A 19613-nucleotide genomic window follows, 5' to 3' on the forward strand; every position below is an offset into this window, starting at 1 on the left:
GGGTCGGGGTGGACTTGTTGGGCCGAAGGGCCTGTTTCCACACTGTAAGTAATCTAATCTAATCTAATCTAATAGTGATGCTGGTTTCACTTCTTCATTCTTGGCTCCACGTCAGTCGGTGGTTTGTGAGATGGTTTTTTGATATAAGATACCGCATGCTCATTTACGTTTGGGCTCCTTTGTTATTGTCACTTCACTCAAGTCAACTTTGATCCTCAAGTGTACTTCCCATCATTCTGTGAGTTTACAATGCGCCATTCTTGAATTGCCCTTGGTATACAAATGGCCTTGTTGCCTTGCACAATGTCAATGGGGAAGAATCAATCCATAAGCTCAGGTTTTGGTTTAGCAAGGTCAGGCTTATGTTTTCCAATCCATTTTTGAAGGATTTGTTCATTTATGATGTTAAATGGAGGTGGCTAACCTTTTAAGAGCTCATGTGCCAGAAGAAAAAAGTTATGTTAAAAAGCCCAGTGTATGGGCCAATTTGCATTTAAGTTCAGAGAAAACAGTGTGAGATTGATTTACATCGAGGCTGGTATCATTTTGAAGCCCCAACCTTGTTTAAATTTGACCAAAAAGCTGTGGGATTCCAGATAGATATCTTGTTAGAAGTTGTCAGGTTAAGATCTAAAATGCGACCCTTTTGACAGTCTCTGTTCAGTTCCATCATGCATGGAAAGCAGACTCCCAATACAGAGGAACCTCGATTATCCGAAGAGATGAGCGGGCACTATTTCATTCGGATAATCAATTATTCGGTTAATCGATTCAATGCCTTTCCTCTGGGGCTCAGAGTTTTTCTCAGTCTGCTCCCTGTTCAGGAGATGAGGCAGTACACTGCGCGCAAGACCCCACCCCTGTCCAACACTGCCAGCCTCCCGTCCCTGCCCAGTACCGCCTCCAACCCCATCCAAGACTGCCCCCTGCTGCTCAAACCTGTCCAACATCACCCCCACCCCCCCAAACCTGTCCAAAACTTCCCCCCCCATGCCCCCAAATCTGTCCAACACCACCCCTCCGCCCCCCCGAACCCGTCCAACAATGCCCCCTACCCCGTTCAACACCTCTCCCCCGCCCACCCCCAAACCTCGTCCAACACCGCCCCCCCGCCCACCCCCGTCCACCTCGGCCCCACTCCAGGGCAGCCGGACTGGACACCAGCAAGAAGACTGCTGCTGCCGCTGCCGTCTTTGTGGAGTAAGTCTCCATGTGTGTGCGCGTGCGCGCGCGCGCGCGCGCACACACACAATGTTTTACTGCAACTTTTTGACAGGTTCCACCTTTACCCTGTACAAGACAATGTTGGAGAAATTATCTGGGGAAGGGGGGTTTAGGGTACACCCTGGTGTAGAACTCCAGGGAAAGTGTGGGGGGTGAGAGAGAGAGGGAGGGTGGGAGGTCAGTCATTTGGAGACGGTGCCTGTTTAATCACTGTAAACAAAAGATGCGATCCCTGTTGGAAACACATGTTTGATGTAATGTTTCAATCTGGACCTTGAGATCTCCTTCGGATAATCTAATATTCGGATAATAAAGGTGCCTCTGTATATCTTTGGACATTGATCACTATATTGTATGAGCCTGCAGCTTAAATAGACAGGCACTTCAGCCAAATTCCAGTTAACGCCATATGAATCCTTTGAAAATTCCCATCATTGCCATTGGCTGCAAATGATGGGAGCCAACCATCATTTGTTGTGGAACTTGAGGGCGAAGAAAGAGAGGAGGTTGGGAGATCAAATACTGACCATCAGGTTGGGGAATGAAATACAATGAGTTTGCTCATTTGAGCTAATGGACTGACTGCACTCAGGTGTGGGAATCGTGGAAGCGAGTGAGCTGCTTGCAGGAAAATAGCTGACTTCAATTAACTCAGCAAAGGCCTGGGGTTAAAAGAAAGTGATAGGGCAGTTTTGAACAAATGGATCCATTTTCTTATGAAGAACTCTTCTTCACACAAAAGCAGTCAGTGGATGGGTACAATCACTCTGCGGGCAGGTACAATCACTCTGCGGACGGGTACAATCACTCTGCGGACGGGTACAATCACTCTGCGGACGGGTACAATCACTCTGCAGACAGGTACAATCACTCTCTCTTACTTTTCAGTTTCGCTATAAGAGTGATAATCAGGTCAACAACCGATCCTCTCAGGTGCTCATTGATGGCAAGTAAGTTCTTTATCAATTTTCAACCTGGAAAGGTGACAATGGACTGAATTGTCTCTTTCTGCATTGAAATTTCTATGACGCGTTTATTATTTCCAAAGCAGTTACTGCATACACTGGTTTTAAAAATTGAAACATAAAGTTAACTTGTTTGCTTAACATTCTGCCTTTCTATTTGGCTATTGTGCCAATTAATAATTTTACTTGAAGGATATGAATGTAACAAAAGCTCTTGAACAACAATTAGTAGCACACTGATTAATCTTTGAATAGATTTGTGTGAGAACATAATTATATGTTTGTGAGGATATATTGATAAGGCTATATATAGGCACTCATATCCTGTTATTAAAGAATTTTGTTGGCATATGGCAACTAATAATTACAAGTATTGCAGAGAACTGTCATCCAGTGCCAAGTGACCCAATACTGTACCTCCTGCAGATGCCACTTTGCCCAGATCTTAGTGCTGTTTGCCAGCATTGGATCATGTCCCAAGCTGTGCTCAAATTTCAGCCCCTGTTGAATTGAATGGAGCTAATTCCTGATGTAGATGATGCTACCCTATGTCTCACATTAATGGAGCAATTTGAATGGGAATGAGTTTGGAAAAGTCAGCTCTCCAAGAAGACATTTGGACAGTATATAACTAGCAGATACATGATCATTTTACTTCCATCTGGACATTGGTAAAATTAAAAAGTAAGCTAATTAGTTTATTGGGTGATTTGGTGGCGGGTTTTTCAAAACTGAAAAGAGCAGACCACCTTTAGTCAGGGGAGTTGGTTAGGAATGGGAGAGAGCAGGCTGGAGTTTGTATTGAATGATGAAATGCAAGTAAGAAGTTATACTAAAAGACTGACACCTTGGTTTCCTCCGGGTACTCTGGTTTCCTCCCACAATCCAAAGATGTGCTGGTTGAGTAAATTGATCATGCTAAATTGCCCATAGTGTTAGGTGCATTTTTCAAAGGGAAATCGGTCTGGTGTGTTTCCATTTAATTTAATCTAATAACCCATGTATATTCAGCTGGAGCTATGAGCAAGATCTAGGAGGCTGATATAAAAAAAAGGTCCAAATTTTCCATACAAGTGGAATGGATGGAATTTGTTCAGTGGTCATGTGGATAATGTGAACATTTGAGGTGAGGTTTTGTAAGCTTGAATTGAGGTAAACATCAATTTTTTTACATCATCAATCACCTGAGTTTCTTCGCTTTTAGAATCATGCTCCTCTTTGACTCCTTCCTTCCAGTTTTCTGCTGATATATCCCAGCAGTGTTATATTTGTTCCCCAAAATGCATTTCAAGTAATTTTAATGTAAATACTCTTGCGTGTTGTTTAAAGGAAGGAAGGCAGATGAGTGGGGAAAAAATATTCCAATCATAGAATCTATGGCATGTGCTTAGCACTTACAAGAAAGTACAAGAACTAGGTGATTTACTGGGTGGGATAGGCCTGGCTGGGATGTTCTTCCGAGAGTCAGTGCAGACTCAATTGGTCGAATAGCCTCAATCTGCACTGGAGGCATTCTATGATTCAATGTGCCAATTTAACCCAGCCAATCCTTTTCTCCCAAGCCAGCTTTAACAATACTGTAAACTCAAAAGACTACAATGAGGGGAGTTAACCTGTGGTTGCTGCGAATGTGTAACGGTCACGTTTTGAGATCACTTTACTTGGTTCACTGGTAGTAGTTTAGCTTATAATCTTGGGATGTAGGCAACATGAAATCCTTGATTGTCCTAAAAATATTGAAAAAAACAATGCAGTATGGGACTAGAGCCATTGAGACAGGTGAGCCCCTTCTGGAGGATATTAGAGCAAAGAAAACTATAGGGGATTGAAGTATAGAGTAAACAAAGAGGAACTGACAGAAGGGTCAATAATCAGAGGGCACATTTACAAACCAGTAGCAATATAAGGAAGAAAGAAACGTTATGGCCTGAGTGATTGGGTTTTAGAGTGTGCTGCATGACAGAGTGGTGGAAATAGATTCAATAAAAGCTTTCAAAATGAAGAATGAAAACTTGAAAGAAAAACAATACAATGCTATGAGGAAGATGTGGGCGATTGAGATTCACTGGGTCACTCTTTTGAAAGAGTCAGCGCAGATTCAATGATTAAATAGCCTCCAGCTGTTTGTACAATGATTCCATACTGCTGATCCAGATGATTTTCTTACAAAGGTCTGGCAAATTTCATGGATGCTTTTCTGGTTCTGGCCCATTAATTAGATGATTTATTAAATTCTAATTAGCAATTCTAAATTTCTGGGATGCGAGTCCATTATTAATTTAAGATGTAAATATTAGTGTAATAGGGTAGGGGAGTAGGTCTGGGTGTATTACTCTTTGGAGGGTCAGTGTGGACTTGTTGAGCCAAATGGCCTGTTTCCATACTGTAGGGATTCTATGATGTTCCATGCAACACTTGTTAGGGAATTTGCTTTCTCCAAGTTCATTGAAAAAAAATTGTAAAATAGTATACTCCATCAAGCCACACTTTCATTTAATTGTCATACTTTTATCAGTAATTTTTAATCTGTTGCTTGGTATTTACAATTTGCTCCTGATGTTGATTGTGAATTGTTTGTAAATATATATTCGGTCAGAATATTGGAGACAATGACCTTCTGGGTATTATCGCTGGAGTCTTAATCTAAGGCCCAGATAATGTTCTGGGCCATGACAGATGGTTGAATTTGAATTCAGTAAATATCTGGAATTGAGAGTCTGTGATGACCAAGAATCCATTGCTGATTGTTGGAAAAACCCATCTTGTTCACTGTCTTTTGGGAAGGAAACTGCTGTCCTTACCTCGTCTGAACTGCATGTGACTCTAGATCCACAACAATATGGTTGATTCTTAACTGCTCTCTGGACAATCGGGGATGAGCAATAAATACTGCCTGGGTGAGAGTGAGGTCTGGAGATGCTGGAGATCAGAGTCAAGATTAGCGTGGTGCTGGAAAAGCACAGCAGGTGAGATAGCATCCGAAGAGCAGGAAAATCGACATTTCAGGCAGAGGAGATGACCTGGGAATTGCAGTGAGAGAGAGACTCAGAGATCTTTGTAGAGAGAGGAGGAGAACTTCTTCAAGGTACGAAGTTAAAAATCACACAACACCAGGTTATAGTCCAACAGGTTGAATTGGAGCATCGCTCCTTCATCAGGTGATTGAAAGCTAGTGTGCTTCCAATTAAACCTATTGGACTATAATCTGGTATTGTGTGATTTTTAACTTTGTACACCCCAGTCCAACACCGGCATCTCCAAATCATGACTTCTTCAAGGTAGGCATCCTTGAAAGAGCTGATGAAGGGCTCCTCCCCGAAATGTCGATTTTCCTGCTCCTCGGATGCTGCCTGACCTGCTGTGCTTTTCCAGCACCACTCTAATCTAGACAATAAATACTGCCTAGCCAGTGACACCCTCATCCTGTGAATAAATAAAAAAAGCACTTTTGAATTCTACTACTTGTTCCTTAAGTGTTCATTATTTATTTTCCAAATACTTCTGTTGCTGTCAAAATTACATGATGATTAGCCGATCGCAGAGGTTTAAGTTTACGAATCAGGTTAATTAAAGCTTTTAGGAAAATGCAATCAACATGTCTTTACAGGGCTAGCTTTGAGTTAACACAACAGATTTGAATAAGACTATAGATGAAACACCAGAGTAAATATTTGATGTTGATTGTAGGCAGTGCTGCTGCTTCTTTGACAGGGCTTATGAGCATAAAGATTCCAATAAGTGCAGTAGACCTTCCAGGAAAATTATGGAGTCAACATATCACTGTAATCATTAAAATTATTGTTTAATGGGGATGAGTTTGAGATATTGTTGTTTTAGTTCCAGGAATCTATGATTATACTCTCATAACACTAAAGTGATTCACCTCCTGGCACCTTTAAGACCTAGACTGGATAAATAGTGGATCAACCTGACACTGGTTAGATTTTAGGGGGTCATGACCACAGTTCCGTAATACAGGTAGCTGCCCATTTGTAAGGAACCTTCTGCTAGTTTAATATGTTCAGCAGCGATTTTCCAAGCTGTCTCCTCTTGCATTCTGGGTCCTTCAGTAACTGACAGTGCCCCATACAGAAGCACTCCTCTACCATGGTCACCAGACTACAAAAGCCACTGTTGCCTCACAGCGCCAGGGACCCGGGTTCGAATCCAGCCTTGGGCAACTGTGTGGAGTTTGCATGTTCTCCGTGTGTCTGCGTGGGTTTCCTCCCACAATCCAAAGATGTCCAGGTCAGGTGAATTGGCCATGCTAAATCGCCCATCGTGTTCAGGGATGTGCAGGTTAGGTGCATTAGTCAGAGGTAAATATAGGATAATAGAGTAAGGGAATGAGTCTGGCTGGGTTACTCTTCGGCGGGTCAATGTGGACATGTTGGGCCAAAAGGCCTGTTTCCATACTAGGGTTTCTAATTCTGTAAAAAAAAGCTTTGGATAAAGAGTCATTGGAGAGAAGGCCCCACCACGTTGAAGCTTCATCTCCCTTACTTAGCTCACATTGCAGCCTGACGTTTCTTTTAAACTGGAAACCCTCTCACTGGCTTCATCAGCCACCCACTGCCCTTGAGTGGATGATGAGCTTGCTTTTAGATGGCGAGTGGCTACTCAGTATGTGGGCTTCTAACATCCGTTTGAGTCTGAATGTGGGGTGTGGAGAATGCTGCCCTGGCTTCCTAAAATTACAGGATTTCCATTTTCTGGCATGGAAACTCACTTTGAACACAAATCTTTACACAAAGAAGATGCCACTAGGACACCCAATGGTTCTCTTTACAATATAAGGCAGTACAGGAGGATATACAAATGAAATTACCAACTTGTGAAGGTTCTTTGTTGAAGCTGGTTACAAGAAATAGAAAAAGTTAGTTTCCCAGTTCCCAACTATTGCACTCTCATGGCCATAAAGTCAGGAGAACACATTCGATGCATAGACACGTGGAAAGAAGCAAGGCTTTTTAATGATTGGTATGTTCTCTGCAGTATGTGTAATCTACAGAAGCGACAAGATGTTTGGGGGACAATTGTAACATGTTCTGCATGTTTTTAACCAGGCTACAGAATGAGAAATGGATGAATGTCCGGGTAGGAGACGTAATCAAATTGGAAAACAATCAATTTGTGGCTGTAAGTTTGTTAAAATCTTAATTACTTATGCATTTGTCCTCTGGATTGAGGTAATCTGCCTGACTGTATTTATTTCCTATCCCTACCTAAACTATGAATGTGGCATTGTGTGTTCTCCTTGAACAGCCTCAGTCTCTTTGTAATAGAAGCTGTGCCCCAATTATATATACTATATATATTTTTAAAAGTGTCAACTCTTCTTGCAGTCTGTAAAAGCCATGACCATACATGAATTGGGCGGCACGGTGGTTCAGTGGTTAGCACTGCTGCCTCATAGCGCCAGGGATCCGGGTTCGATTCCCACCTCGGGCAACTGTCTGCGTGGGTGCTCCGGTTTCCTCCCACAGTCTAAAGATGTGCAGTTCAGGTGAACTGACCATGCTAAATTGCCCATAGTGTTAGGTGCTTCAGTCAGGGGTAAATGTAGGCGAATGGGTCTGGGACGGTGTGGACTCATTGGGCTGAAGGGCCTGTTTCCACACTGTAGGGAATCTAGTCTAATCTAAACTGGGATTCAGCTCCTTCTGTTACTTGGTCATTACAAAATGGGATGGTGATTTTGAATAGTGTTTGATCAAAGTCACTTTAAAGTGAAATGTAATTATTTCAGAACAAATTATTTTGTAGTATTAAAACAGTGTGTACCTCCTTATAGAATTCAACTCTGTATTGTGCACTGACGCTGTCCCCAGAAGGTTGACTGCTGAGAGTTAGGCATGCAGGCTATATTTATGCGTGCAGTTGCCATGCTTTATTGCTGATGGGAAGCTTTTTTAAATTTCTAAGCTGTAAACTAAAACTGCATTCAAACTTTCTAAATTCCTGATCAAATATCAACTAAACTCTGGGAATAGCCCATTTCCATAAATAGGCATCAAATCCAAAGGGGATGGACCCCTTTAAACAGAGGTCCATTTTCACATGGAGAGCTGTAATATGTTGGAAAATATCCTGACATTCAGAAACAATTGATTACTAAATTCACCATCACACAACAAAATGTGTTTACACAATTCATGGCTATATTTCTTGCTTTCTCTCTCACTTCTCTGTTGTGTGAATATTTTCTATGTTTAGCAAAACTCCTTTCGTCTATTTGATGAATCGTGTGTGACACACTGTCCCAGCAGCCCCTCTGGTTCCTAGTCCTGGTATACAACACTAACTGACTTGCCAGTCTCCTCAATATAGTAAAGTGAAATGTACTGAATAATGTAACCGCTTATGTAGAGATTCCAGATTGGTGTCCTCCTGCCCATACTGCCCTCTGATGACATTGATTGCTTTCAGCCTCTCTGTCAATCCTGTAACTTTTCAGCTCCCTTTTTTCAAAGCTCCTCCCCTTCCCCCCCCCCCCCCCGTCCCACACAATGCCCACTAACCCATTATCACCTCCATAATCTGCAACTTCACATCCATACACTAAAAAAAACTAAAACTTTCTCTACACTCCTGTCAAACGCCACGCTTCTATGCATTTCCCAGAAATAGACCTAACTTCCCCACACAGCATTTTTGCAATAAAATACAGTACTGCTCATTAAATCAAAAAAGGAGCACGATTTGAAGGAAAAAGTACGTTGGATCTTAAACTATTGTTGTACTATGCCATCAGTGAATTGAATGGGGAAAGGTCATTTCTGTTGATTAACCTTGTTCGATTCTGTAATTCCTGGATTACTGACAATTTTTTAAAAAATAAGTTTGTCCTGTTCAAACTCGGAGCGCTTCGCAGGAGGCTCCAGAGCACTGATGATGTCTCCTAGCCAGGGGATGAAACGTTTGCAACCAAAACTTCCAGCTCGGCGAACAGAACCACTACAAGTTTGTCCTGTCTTTGTCCCATGTTCAAGTCCGGCCCCTACTTCTCCCCTGCATCTCACCCTCTCCAAATTCTGAGGGTGAGTTTAATCCATAAATTCCTTCCATGGTTTAATACTGGTCAGCCAGTATCTCGCGTTCCCATACTTGATGAGGAAACCTTATGATTATTCCTTCAAATTTTAGAGAAGTCCTCCAGCAATTGCTGCAACATTCTCTTCACTTTTGTCACTTAGCTTGAGGAATTTGCTGCCCATTTTTCCGAATGAAAAATTAACGTAATTTTGGTGACCCCATACCTGGAAACTGTGCCACTTTCAGCCTCCTTATGCCAGAGAGGTAAAACTTGTATTGGAGGCAGTGATTTGAAAGTTCCCCAAATTGGTTGTGGGATGGGAAGGTTGTCCTGTAATGAAGGGCTGTGTAATTTTGACTGATGCTGTTTCTGGAGTGCAGAGGAATGAGAAGTAATCGCGCTGAAGTCACAAGATTCTCCAGGAGCCTGGTACGGTAGCCACTGAGGTAGCTTTCCCCTGGCTGGGGAATTCTGAAATTCAGGACACAGACTCAGGCTAAGGGTCTAATCTTTTAGGACTGAGCTGAGAATTTCCCTCATTGAGGAGTGCTGCAAATCGTTGCAGTGTTGTGGATGCTCCATTGTTTAAAATCTGATTGAAGATTTGTAGCTCGGGTATCCGTTGTTGTGGTTCTGCTCGCCGAGCTGGAAGTTTTTGCTGCAAACGTTTCGTTCCCTGGCTAGGGAACATCATCAGTGCGGTGGGAGCCTCATGTGAAGCGCTGCTTTGATGTTTCTTCCGGTATTTATATTGGTTTGTTCTTGCCGCTTCCGGGTGTCAGTTTCAGCTGCAGTGATTTGTATCTGGGGTCCAGGTCGATGTGTCTGTTGATGGATGTTCTTGCCGTTTCCGGGTGTCAGTTTCAGCTGTAGTGGTTTGTATATGGTGTCCAGGTCAATGTGTCTGTTGATGGAGTTTGGGGATGAATGCCATGCTTCTAGGAATTCTCTGGCTGTTCTCTGTCTGGCTTGTCCTATGATAGTGGTGTTTTCCCAGTCAAATTCATGTTGCTGGTTGTCTGAGTGTATGGTTACTAGAGATAGCTGGTCGTGTCGTTTTGTGGCTAGCTGATGTTTGTGGATGTGGATTGTTAGCTGTCTTCCTGTTTGTCCTATATAGTGTTTTGTGCAGTCCTTGCATGGTATTTTGTAAACTACGTTAGTTTGGCTCATGCTGGGTATTGGGTCCTTTGTTCTAGTGAGTTGTTGTCTGAGCGTGGATATAGGACAAACAGGAAGACAGCTAACAATCCGCATCCACGAACATCAGCTAGCCACAAAACGACACGACCAGCTATCTCTAGTAGCCATACACTCAGACAACCAGCAACATGAATTTGACTGGGAAAACACCACTATCATAGGACAAGCCAGACAGAGAACAGCCAGAGAATTCCTAGAAGCATGGCATTCATCCCCAAACTCCATCAATAGACACATTGACCTGGACACCATATACAAACCACTACAGCTGAAACTGACACCCGGAAACGGCAAGAACATCCATCAACAGACACATCGACCTGGACCCCAGATACAAATCACTGCAGCTGAAACTGACACCCGGAAGCGGCAAGAACAAATCAATATAAATACCGGAAGAAACATCAAAGCAGCGCTTCACACGAGGCTCCCACCGCACTGATGATGTTCCCTAGCCAGGGAACGAAACGTTTGCAGCAAAAACTTCCAGCTCGGCGAGCAGAACCACAACATGCTCCATTGTATTTAAGACTGAGACAGACAGTTTCTCAGGGAATCAGTGGATTTGAGAAGCAGGCAAGAAAGTGGAACTGAGACCTGACAATCAATGACAATCAAATTGAATGGCCAAAAAGACTGGAGGGACTTTGTAATCTACTCCAACTCCTATTTCTTATGTTCTTACATGTATGTGGAAGCCATGTTGCAGGTTCAGAATGCCAATCATTGTGTTTTGATTAAATATGATTTCACTTCATGTAGTTTCTTAACCTTGACTTGTTACGTTATCTTTCAGGCTGATCTGTTGCTGCTGTCAAGTAGCGAACCACATGGTCTTGGTTATGTTGAGACAGCAGAGCTTGATGGGTAAGTGTCTGAGGGGAGCTATGGCCAATCCAGCAAAATCAGTTTAAGTTGCAAACGAAACTGAATCTGTTAAGTAGAGATGGTAAGCAATTTAATGCTTGGTGAAATCGCTAAGCTGGAATGCAGTCTTGCAACCGGTAGATATTCCACTGCTTACAATGTTGCGTTTTTATACAACTTTAACAAACAAAGTGAGTTTGTTCTCTCCTCACCCAGAGCCCAACCCTTCTCCATCAATATGTGAAACTCAAGCTGATGATAACATTCCCTTAATGAGGCATCTATTGTAAACCCCTTTTTAAAGAAAGCATCTACAATTCCACTCTTCCTCCAGCACAGAGGAAATTCACACTGTCACCTTGTCAGAGTTAATAGTCTAATAATCAATTGCTCATTGGGGAGCGATTAACTTTGTGTTAGTTTATTTGAAGCAATAAAATACATTATAAGTTATGAAGCAATCGTGAGTGCCAACCAACTGACTTCTGTGTGTGCAGTTTGCAAATCTACAGCAGACTATCTGCATGACAGGGTCACAGCATTGTCTACAAATTTCACACATAGTCTTCAAGGCAAGCTACATATATAACACATTTCAAGCCCCAGTATGTTTTCCACCATCTATGAGAATTGATAATGTCTAGGCCATGGATGTTTAGTGATCTGCAGTGGGTTATGAGACCAAGAGATGTATGTGGGAGATAGTCTGCCTGTTTGTTCAGAATTTGTTTTTACCAAAAGCCTGCTTTAGCTGGCATTCTATTTCCTGCCCCAGTCACTGTTGGTGACTGATGTGAGTGGAAATCATGGTGGTTCTGAGAGTCAAAGACGTGATCTCCAGATTTGCACTGAGAAGTACTCTTATTCCCAAATCCCAAAGCATTTCTATTTGACTCCACTCGCTATAAACTTATTTGTCCACTGCAACAGTTCACTTAAAATTCAGTACTGGTGATGACTCAGTGGCAAATCCACACAGCTCTGAATCAGAAGAATGTGAGCTCAAGTCCCGATGCGAAGATGTGAGTAGCAATACTCTAGTGCAAGACCAAGGCAGTACAGCGCTGTCGGTGGTGGTTTTGTTCAAGTGAGGTGTTCAAACTGAGGTTCCGACTGCTTCCTTCATCTGGATACAAAACAAACCATGATACCAAGTACACCCAGGGTTCTAGCCAAAGTGTACCCCTCCACCATCATCACCTACAGCAGATTATCTGGCTGTGATCACATTGCTGTTAGTGGAATCTTAAGGTGCATTGATTAGTTTTAGCATTAAAGGTATAACTTTACAGAAAAGGTACGTATGCGATGCACTTCTTGAGAAAGGCCATTGTGAAAAGGGACAAGCCTTTCCATTGTTTCATACTTCACTGAGATTTGAAAAAAAATCTCTGAGAAGACAAATCTAATTGGAAAGTTGACACACCATATCGACCTCAGAATATACAATGAGGGATGGGTCCTACATAGAAATGTTGCTGTAATAAATAATAATATTCTGTGCTGCAATTAAGGGAAGGTGAGCAAGACCAAAAAGAAAGTATCTGGGAGAGGAGCTATTTATTTTACAGTATGAAATATATCCCAGACATAAAATGAGACTGGAGAGAAAGGTATTTGAATATTTCATTTCTGTTCTCCATTAAAAGGAATAATCAGATTTTTAACTGAAGAGGGATTTGATTGCACAGAAAATTCTTCCTCCATGGTATCTGATGTAACAGCTCCTACTGACTCATCCCAATGTCAAAATGCCTTCTCTCCTTCACCCTACCTGAGCATTTTAAGTGCATCAAACCATGCAGAATTAACGTGATAAAAAAACCAAAAGAACTGCAGATGCTAGAAATCAGAAACAGAAATTGCTGGAAAATCGCAGCAGGTCTGGCAGCATCTGTGGAGAGAAATCAGAGTTAACATTTTGGGGCCAATGACTCTTCCTCAGAACTGACTTTCTTCTTGATGACTTGCTAAACTCCTTACCTGAAGGAGGATCTTCAACTCCTTGAACATCCTCCTTTATTCAACCCTTACTATTACCAGCAGTTTTTACCGCTGTCTATGTAGAATAATCTTTGCAGATGATCTTTAAATGGTATGTTATCCCTGGTACAGATCTGGGCAGATTCCAGACAGGATAGACTCAGGATAGATGTTCCCAATGATTGGAGGGTCCAGAACCAGGGGCCCTAGCCTAAGGATACAGGGTAGGCCATTTGAGACTGTGGTGAGGAGAAATTTCTTTCCCCAGAAAAATCTTTATTCCAGACTGTGGAATTCTCTGTCACAAAAAGCTGCTGAGGCCAAAATATATTGCAGGTTTTTGAGAAGGTGTTAGATGGGCCGGCATGGTGGCTCAGTGGTCAGCGCTGCTGCCTCACAGCACCAGGGTCCCGGGTTCGATTCCAGCCTCGGGCAGACTGTCTGTGTGGAGTTTGCACATTCTCCCCGTGTCTGTGTGGGGCTCCGGTTTCCTCCCACAGTCCAAACATGTGCAGGTTAGGGTGAATTGGCCATGCTAAATTGCCCGTAGTGTTAGGTGCATTAGTCAGAGGGAAATGGGTCTGGGTGGGTTACTCTTCGGGGGGGGGAGTCAGTGTGGACTTGTTGGGCTAAAGGGCCTATTTCCACACTTGCGGGAATCTAATCAATGTAGTTGGCAAGGCTGAAGGAAATGGTATGGAGAGAAAGTGTGAACAGCTTACAGAGTCGGATGATCAGCCATGATCACATTGAATGGCAGAGCAGGCTCAAAGAGCTGAATGGCCTGCTCCTGCTGCTCGTTTCAACGTTTCTTTGATCTCCAAATTGGCCGTTACAGGGTTGGATTTTCACTTGGTGGTGGTTGCCCCAGTTTTCCTGTAATATTTCCTTCCCTTGCTAGCACGTCACTTTTCATCAGCTACACGTTTTTAAAGTTTTGTTTGACCTTTATTTAATCCGTTCCGTGGGGCATGGGCATCGCTGCAGAACCAGTATTTGTTTCCCATCCCTAGCTGCCCTTGAACCAAGCAGTTTACTCGGCCATTTCAAAGGGCAGATGAGAGGCAATCACATTGCTGGAGTCACATGTAGGTCAGATCAGGCTAAGATGGCAGATTTCCTTCCCTGAAGGACATTAGTGAGCTGGATGGGCTTTGGCAGCAATAGTTTCATGGTCATCAGTAGATTGGCAATTCCAGATTCTTGCTTTGATTTTACAATTTGGCATGACAAGATTCAAACCCACGGTTCGCAGAACATTCGCTGAGTTTGTGGATGAATAGTTCAGCAATAATACCACTAAGCCACACGTACTTCAAGGCAAAGCCATGTTTCCAGCTGGTTACTGTACGAGCTGATCATGTCCGTTATACAATGATTAGGTCTAAGTGCTCATGAGACCAGCACTTGTAAAGTGGAGCCATCTAGTGACTAACTAGTTGTTGCAATCACCATTTGAAAATTGCTTTCACTGTTTCAACAGGTGAGAGAGAGTTAGATCACTTGAACGTCAAAACAAGTCACAAATCTGAGCATTAAAAGGGAAACAATGACAGAGACTGTATTTATATAGCATCTCTAATGTCCTCAGGCAATAAACTACCTCTGAAGTGTATAAGTGCACTGCTGTGCACTGCAGGCTCCCAGAAACAGCACAGTGTTAGTGGATGTTGTTTGAGGGCTGAAAGTTGAGTATTAAGCTGCTCTAATACAAAATTGTTAAGTGTGCTCCTTCTCACTACCACCTCTTTTGTCACCTCCATTGTTGCTATCAGACTACTTGTCCAGCATTGAGTCCAGTATGAGCAAAAATGTTCTCGGGTTAAATACTAGGAAGTCTAGAGTCATTGTTTTCGATCCTCATTCCAAACTCTGTTTCTGAGGTACGGACACCATCTCTCATCCTGGCAACAGTGTGAGATATTAAGCTGGTCTCTTTGCAATTCTTCGTGTCATTGTTGCAATCCATGGAGACCAATAACCTTTAGGAAGTGATATGAATTTAAAAGCAAGATGAAGCAAAGGATTTCATAACAATATTCCACATTTTGCAATGTTTACTGAAACAAAATAACAATAGCCAGACATTACTTAACAGGTAACGAACAAAGTAAACAATAAAGCAGGTACTCTCTATTATACTATAGATTAGATTCCCTACAGTGTGGAAACAGGCCCTTCGGCCCAACCAGTCCACGCCGACCTCCAAAGAGTAACCCACCCCAACCCATTTCCCTCTGACCAATGCACTTAGCACTACGGGCAATTTAGCATGTCCAATTCACCTAACCTGCACATCTTTGGACTGTGGGTGGAAACCGGAGCACCCGGATGAAACCCACGGGGAGAATGTGTAAACTCTACACACAGAGTGTTGCCCGAGGCTAGAATCGAACCTGGCACCCTGGTGCTGTGAGGCAGGAGTGCTAACCACTGAGCCACTGTGCTGCTCGAATTAACAGAACCAAAATCCTCATGTCATATTTACACTTTTTGCTGGACTTTCGGCAGAAGTATGGTCTTCGGTTTAAAGTCTCTAACTCCTCCCAGCTTTATTAGAAACCTCTTACACTGTCCCATTGGAGTGATCTCCAGTACCTTTTAAACAAAGATTTTCCATTCAATCTTTTGGAAGAACTCTCAAATGTATTTCAAGGGTGGCACGGGACTCAGTGGATAGTACTGTTGCCTCACAGTGCCAGGAGCCTGGGTTTGATTCCAGCTTTGGGTACTGCCTCTGTGGAATTTGCATGTTCACCCCATGCCTGCATGGGTTTCCTCCCACATTCCAAAAGATGTGCAGGTTAGTTGGATTGGCGATGCTAAATTGCCTTCAAGTGTCCAGGGATGCACAGACTAGACGGATTAGCCACGGGAAATACAGGGTTACAGGGAACAGAGGCAGGGTCTGGGTGGGATGCTCTATGGGGGGTGGTGCAACTCAGTGGGCCAAATAGCCTGTTTCCACACTCTGATTCTAGTTGTAGTAATTTTGTGGCTGGAACTCTTCATTATATTTGTTCCTTTGAATCGGGAATTGTCTTCACCAGCACTCTGGTAGTTAATGCAAAAAGAAACCCTTTGTTCTCCTGTATGGCACAGCAGCATCTGTTATGGAACCTCTTTTCACAAATCTCTTGGCTCTTCATATCGTTATGAAAGTTTTGGCAGCAGCAGGACCAGCCACCACCACCTTGTTTCAGATTTTAAAATCCACATCTAACATGGAATAAAATTTGATTTGAGTTTCTGCCTCCACATCAAGCAGGTCATGCAGGTTTGTCTCTGGAAAGATTTAGGATGAGTTCACATTCTGCTTTCCACATGACTCCATTTTACCTTAAATTAAAGGAGACAATTCAAACATAATCATCTTCTGAAGTCTAGTGTTTGTAAAACAGTCGCATTTGATCTCAAGGTGAACTTCAGTCCTCACGTTCCAATAATCAACTGTCTATTTTCACCTTCTGTTAGACCACCAACTCCAAACCTGTCGTAACTCAACCGAGCAACCCTCGTTCATGTCTTTGTTGCCTCCGAGATTCAATTATTTCCCACGTTATATCTTACCTAAACTTGAGGTCATTCAAACATTCAGACTGTGTCTGAACCTGCAGCAAGCCCCCTTCACCTTTCACTCCTGAACTTGCTCATCTCATTGACTCCCATTCAAGCAGCTCTGTCTTTGTAAACTCCTCCATGGCCTTACCCCTCCTTATCTCTGCCATCTCCTTGAGCCCTAAGATACTCTGCACCAGCTTCCCTCCTTTAATTATAACCACTGGCTTGTCTCCACAGTTTCATCATGCCATGGGCACAATATGAAAATGAGTTGTTGTTTTACTGCATTACAAAGGGCAGAGAGATCCTCAGTTTAATGTAATCTCTACTGAAGTGTCAGGCTTGGTTTCAGTGCCCAAGACACTGACGAGGGTCTTGAACTCACAACCTCTGACTCAGGGCAAGAGTGAGCCACAGGATCATTGCAGTTTAAAGTATTTTTTTACTGTGTAAATATTGATTGAGGATGAAGATTATGGGGCAGTATTATGTAAGATGTGTAGAATGTAGCTTTCTTATAGTAATTCTAACCCTTCAGAGAACAAGATGTTTTGTACTAAATTCTGGTTGTACAGTGGTATTGTCCCTACCTCTGAGCCAGGAAACCTGGGTTCAAGTCCCACCTGCTTCAGAGGTGTGTAATAACACTTCTGAACTGGTTGATTAGAAAGTATCTATAAATATCACCAGCTACATGCGGGGTGAGGAATAACGTCCATGTGTTCACAGTTGTAATGCGTCTTTAGAAATGCTTAATTTGAAAGCAACAAATTTGCTTCATTGTTCAGAAGAAACTAATTATAAGATGGAATTTGACATATATGGTGCACATCACTTTCTTTATTAGAAATATGAATTATTTGCAGCATTTTTACCTGAGTTATTAAAACATTGAAACCCATGTAAGTGTTCCTGTGAATGTTTTGTGTGTGATGACAACACTATATTCTTCTGACTTCTTCTAACAGAGAAACCAACTTGAAAGTTCGACAAGCACTGCCCATAACTTCAGAGCTTGGTGCAGATATGTGTAGGTTGGCAGAATTTAACGGTGAGTTTAATTTCTTCTACTAGTTTCACTAAGTAAAGTCACCAGGGAATGGCATTCAAATGGGAGTGGGTTCCAACACCAGAAGAGTTCCATGAAGTCAGTCCCAGGGAATAAGGGTGGATTGGAAATCAGAAATGGCCCCGCCAAATTCATTCAGTTTCATTGCAGAAAATGAACAGCATTGTTTTCTACGGTCTGCTGCAACACGCCAAGTTCATACACCAATCTTTTCCATGCTGATACTTGCCACTTGAACAGTGTGCACTTAAATCATTAAATCAGCAACAACATCATTATGCTCCCACACAAAATCTGCTGTCTGTGTGTGTGTGTGTGTGTGTGTGTGTGTTTCAGGTTTCAGGCATGGAAATTACACTGCAAATGAACGGGGGAGGTGATACTGAAATTACATTCATCCTGTCAGTTTCATGCTTTGCATTTCATTTCAATTTCCTTGTTTTCAATTACATTTTTTAACGTTATTTTTGTGAAAGGTGGCCATTCCCCTGGCGAGGTCAGCATTTATTCCCCATCCCTAGTTGCCCTTCAGAAGACCATAGTGAGCTGGCTTCTTGAATCACTGCAGCGCATGGGGTTTAGGTACACCCGTAGTGAAGTCCAGGACTTTGATCCAGTGACACTGAAGAAACTGGGATTATAATTCCAAGCCTGGATGGTGTGTGTGGCTTGGGGGATTTTGCAGATCTTGGTGTTTCCATGCATTTGCTGCCCTGGTCCTTGTAGATGGTGGAAGTAACAGGTTGGAGATGTTGTCAAAAAAAGGCTGGGTACATTTCTGTAGCATACTCTGCACATGGTACAAATGCAGCCATAGTCACAGTGAGTCTAAATGTGCTGGTGTCTAATGTGTGAGTGTCTAATTGAGGGAGAGCTGAATGGGGCTCCATTCAAGTAGGTGGCTTTGGCCTGTCGAGCTTCTGACTGAATCAGTCATCCATCCCAGACTGGGGCTCAGCAGAGAGTGAGCCTATCCAGGCCATAGGGAGTCAGGAGGTCAGTCACTCATTTCAGAATCTCACCCTGTTCTGATTAGATTAGATTCTCTACAGTGTGGAAACAGGCCCTTCAGCCCATCCAGTCCACACCGACCCTCCGAAGAGTAACCCACCCAGACCCAGATCCATTTCCGTCTAACTAATGCACCTAACACTATGGGGCAATTTAGCATGGCCACTTCACATCTTTGGACTGTGGGAGGAGTGTGCAAACTCCCAAGGCTGGGATCGAACCTGGGACCCTGGTGCTGTGAGGCAGTAGTGCTAACCACTGAGCCACCGTGCCATCCTGTAAACCAGCCATGGTAACTACAATATTTACATGGCTGATTTATAATCTCTACTCAATAGTGATCCCTAGAACAGAGCTTCCCAATCTTTTTTCCAACGTAACCCCATTGCAAACCTGAAAGTTTAAATAACCCGACAGGGAGAACTACGTAACTGTGGGTTTGCAGGGAGAAAAGGTATTATTTTACAAGTGTTGGAGGTGGCATCGGAAGCCCTGCTGTCTCAGAGCTTGCAACTTCAGAATCTCGCCTGAAGATTGACCCATAGTTTGGGAAGCCATATCCTGGGATATTGACGCTGGGGAATTCAGCAAATAGTAATGCTTTTGAACACGTCAGGTTCTCTCTCCTTTGGAGATGGTCATCACTTGGCAGTTAAAACAAACTTGCGACATCCCAGATGTGAAAGTTGTCCAG

At 42.9% G+C, this 19613-nt stretch overlaps 1 protein-coding gene across 2 annotated transcripts in view; it reads left to right on the top strand.

Moving 5' to 3' along the window:
* Positions 1-19613, top strand: part of atp8b4 (ATPase phospholipid transporting 8B4) — a 258094-nt gene that overhangs the window by 138310 nt on the left and 100171 nt on the right. For both annotated transcript variants that reach the window (XM_060853370.1, XM_060853371.1), the window contains exons 7-10: positions 2113-2174; positions 7256-7328; positions 11225-11295; positions 17808-17890. In XM_060853370.1, the coding sequence (XP_060709353.1) occupies positions 2113-2174; positions 7256-7328; positions 11225-11295; positions 17808-17890 (289 nt within the window). The remainder of the gene's footprint in view (positions 1-2112; positions 2175-7255; positions 7329-11224; positions 11296-17807; positions 17891-19613) is intronic.

The sequence above is a fragment of the Hemiscyllium ocellatum genome, chromosome 39 (assembly GCF_020745735.1).
Source record: "Hemiscyllium ocellatum isolate sHemOce1 chromosome 39, sHemOce1.pat.X.cur, whole genome shotgun sequence".
Classification (NCBI taxonomy): domain Eukaryota; kingdom Metazoa; phylum Chordata; class Chondrichthyes; order Orectolobiformes; family Hemiscylliidae; genus Hemiscyllium; species Hemiscyllium ocellatum.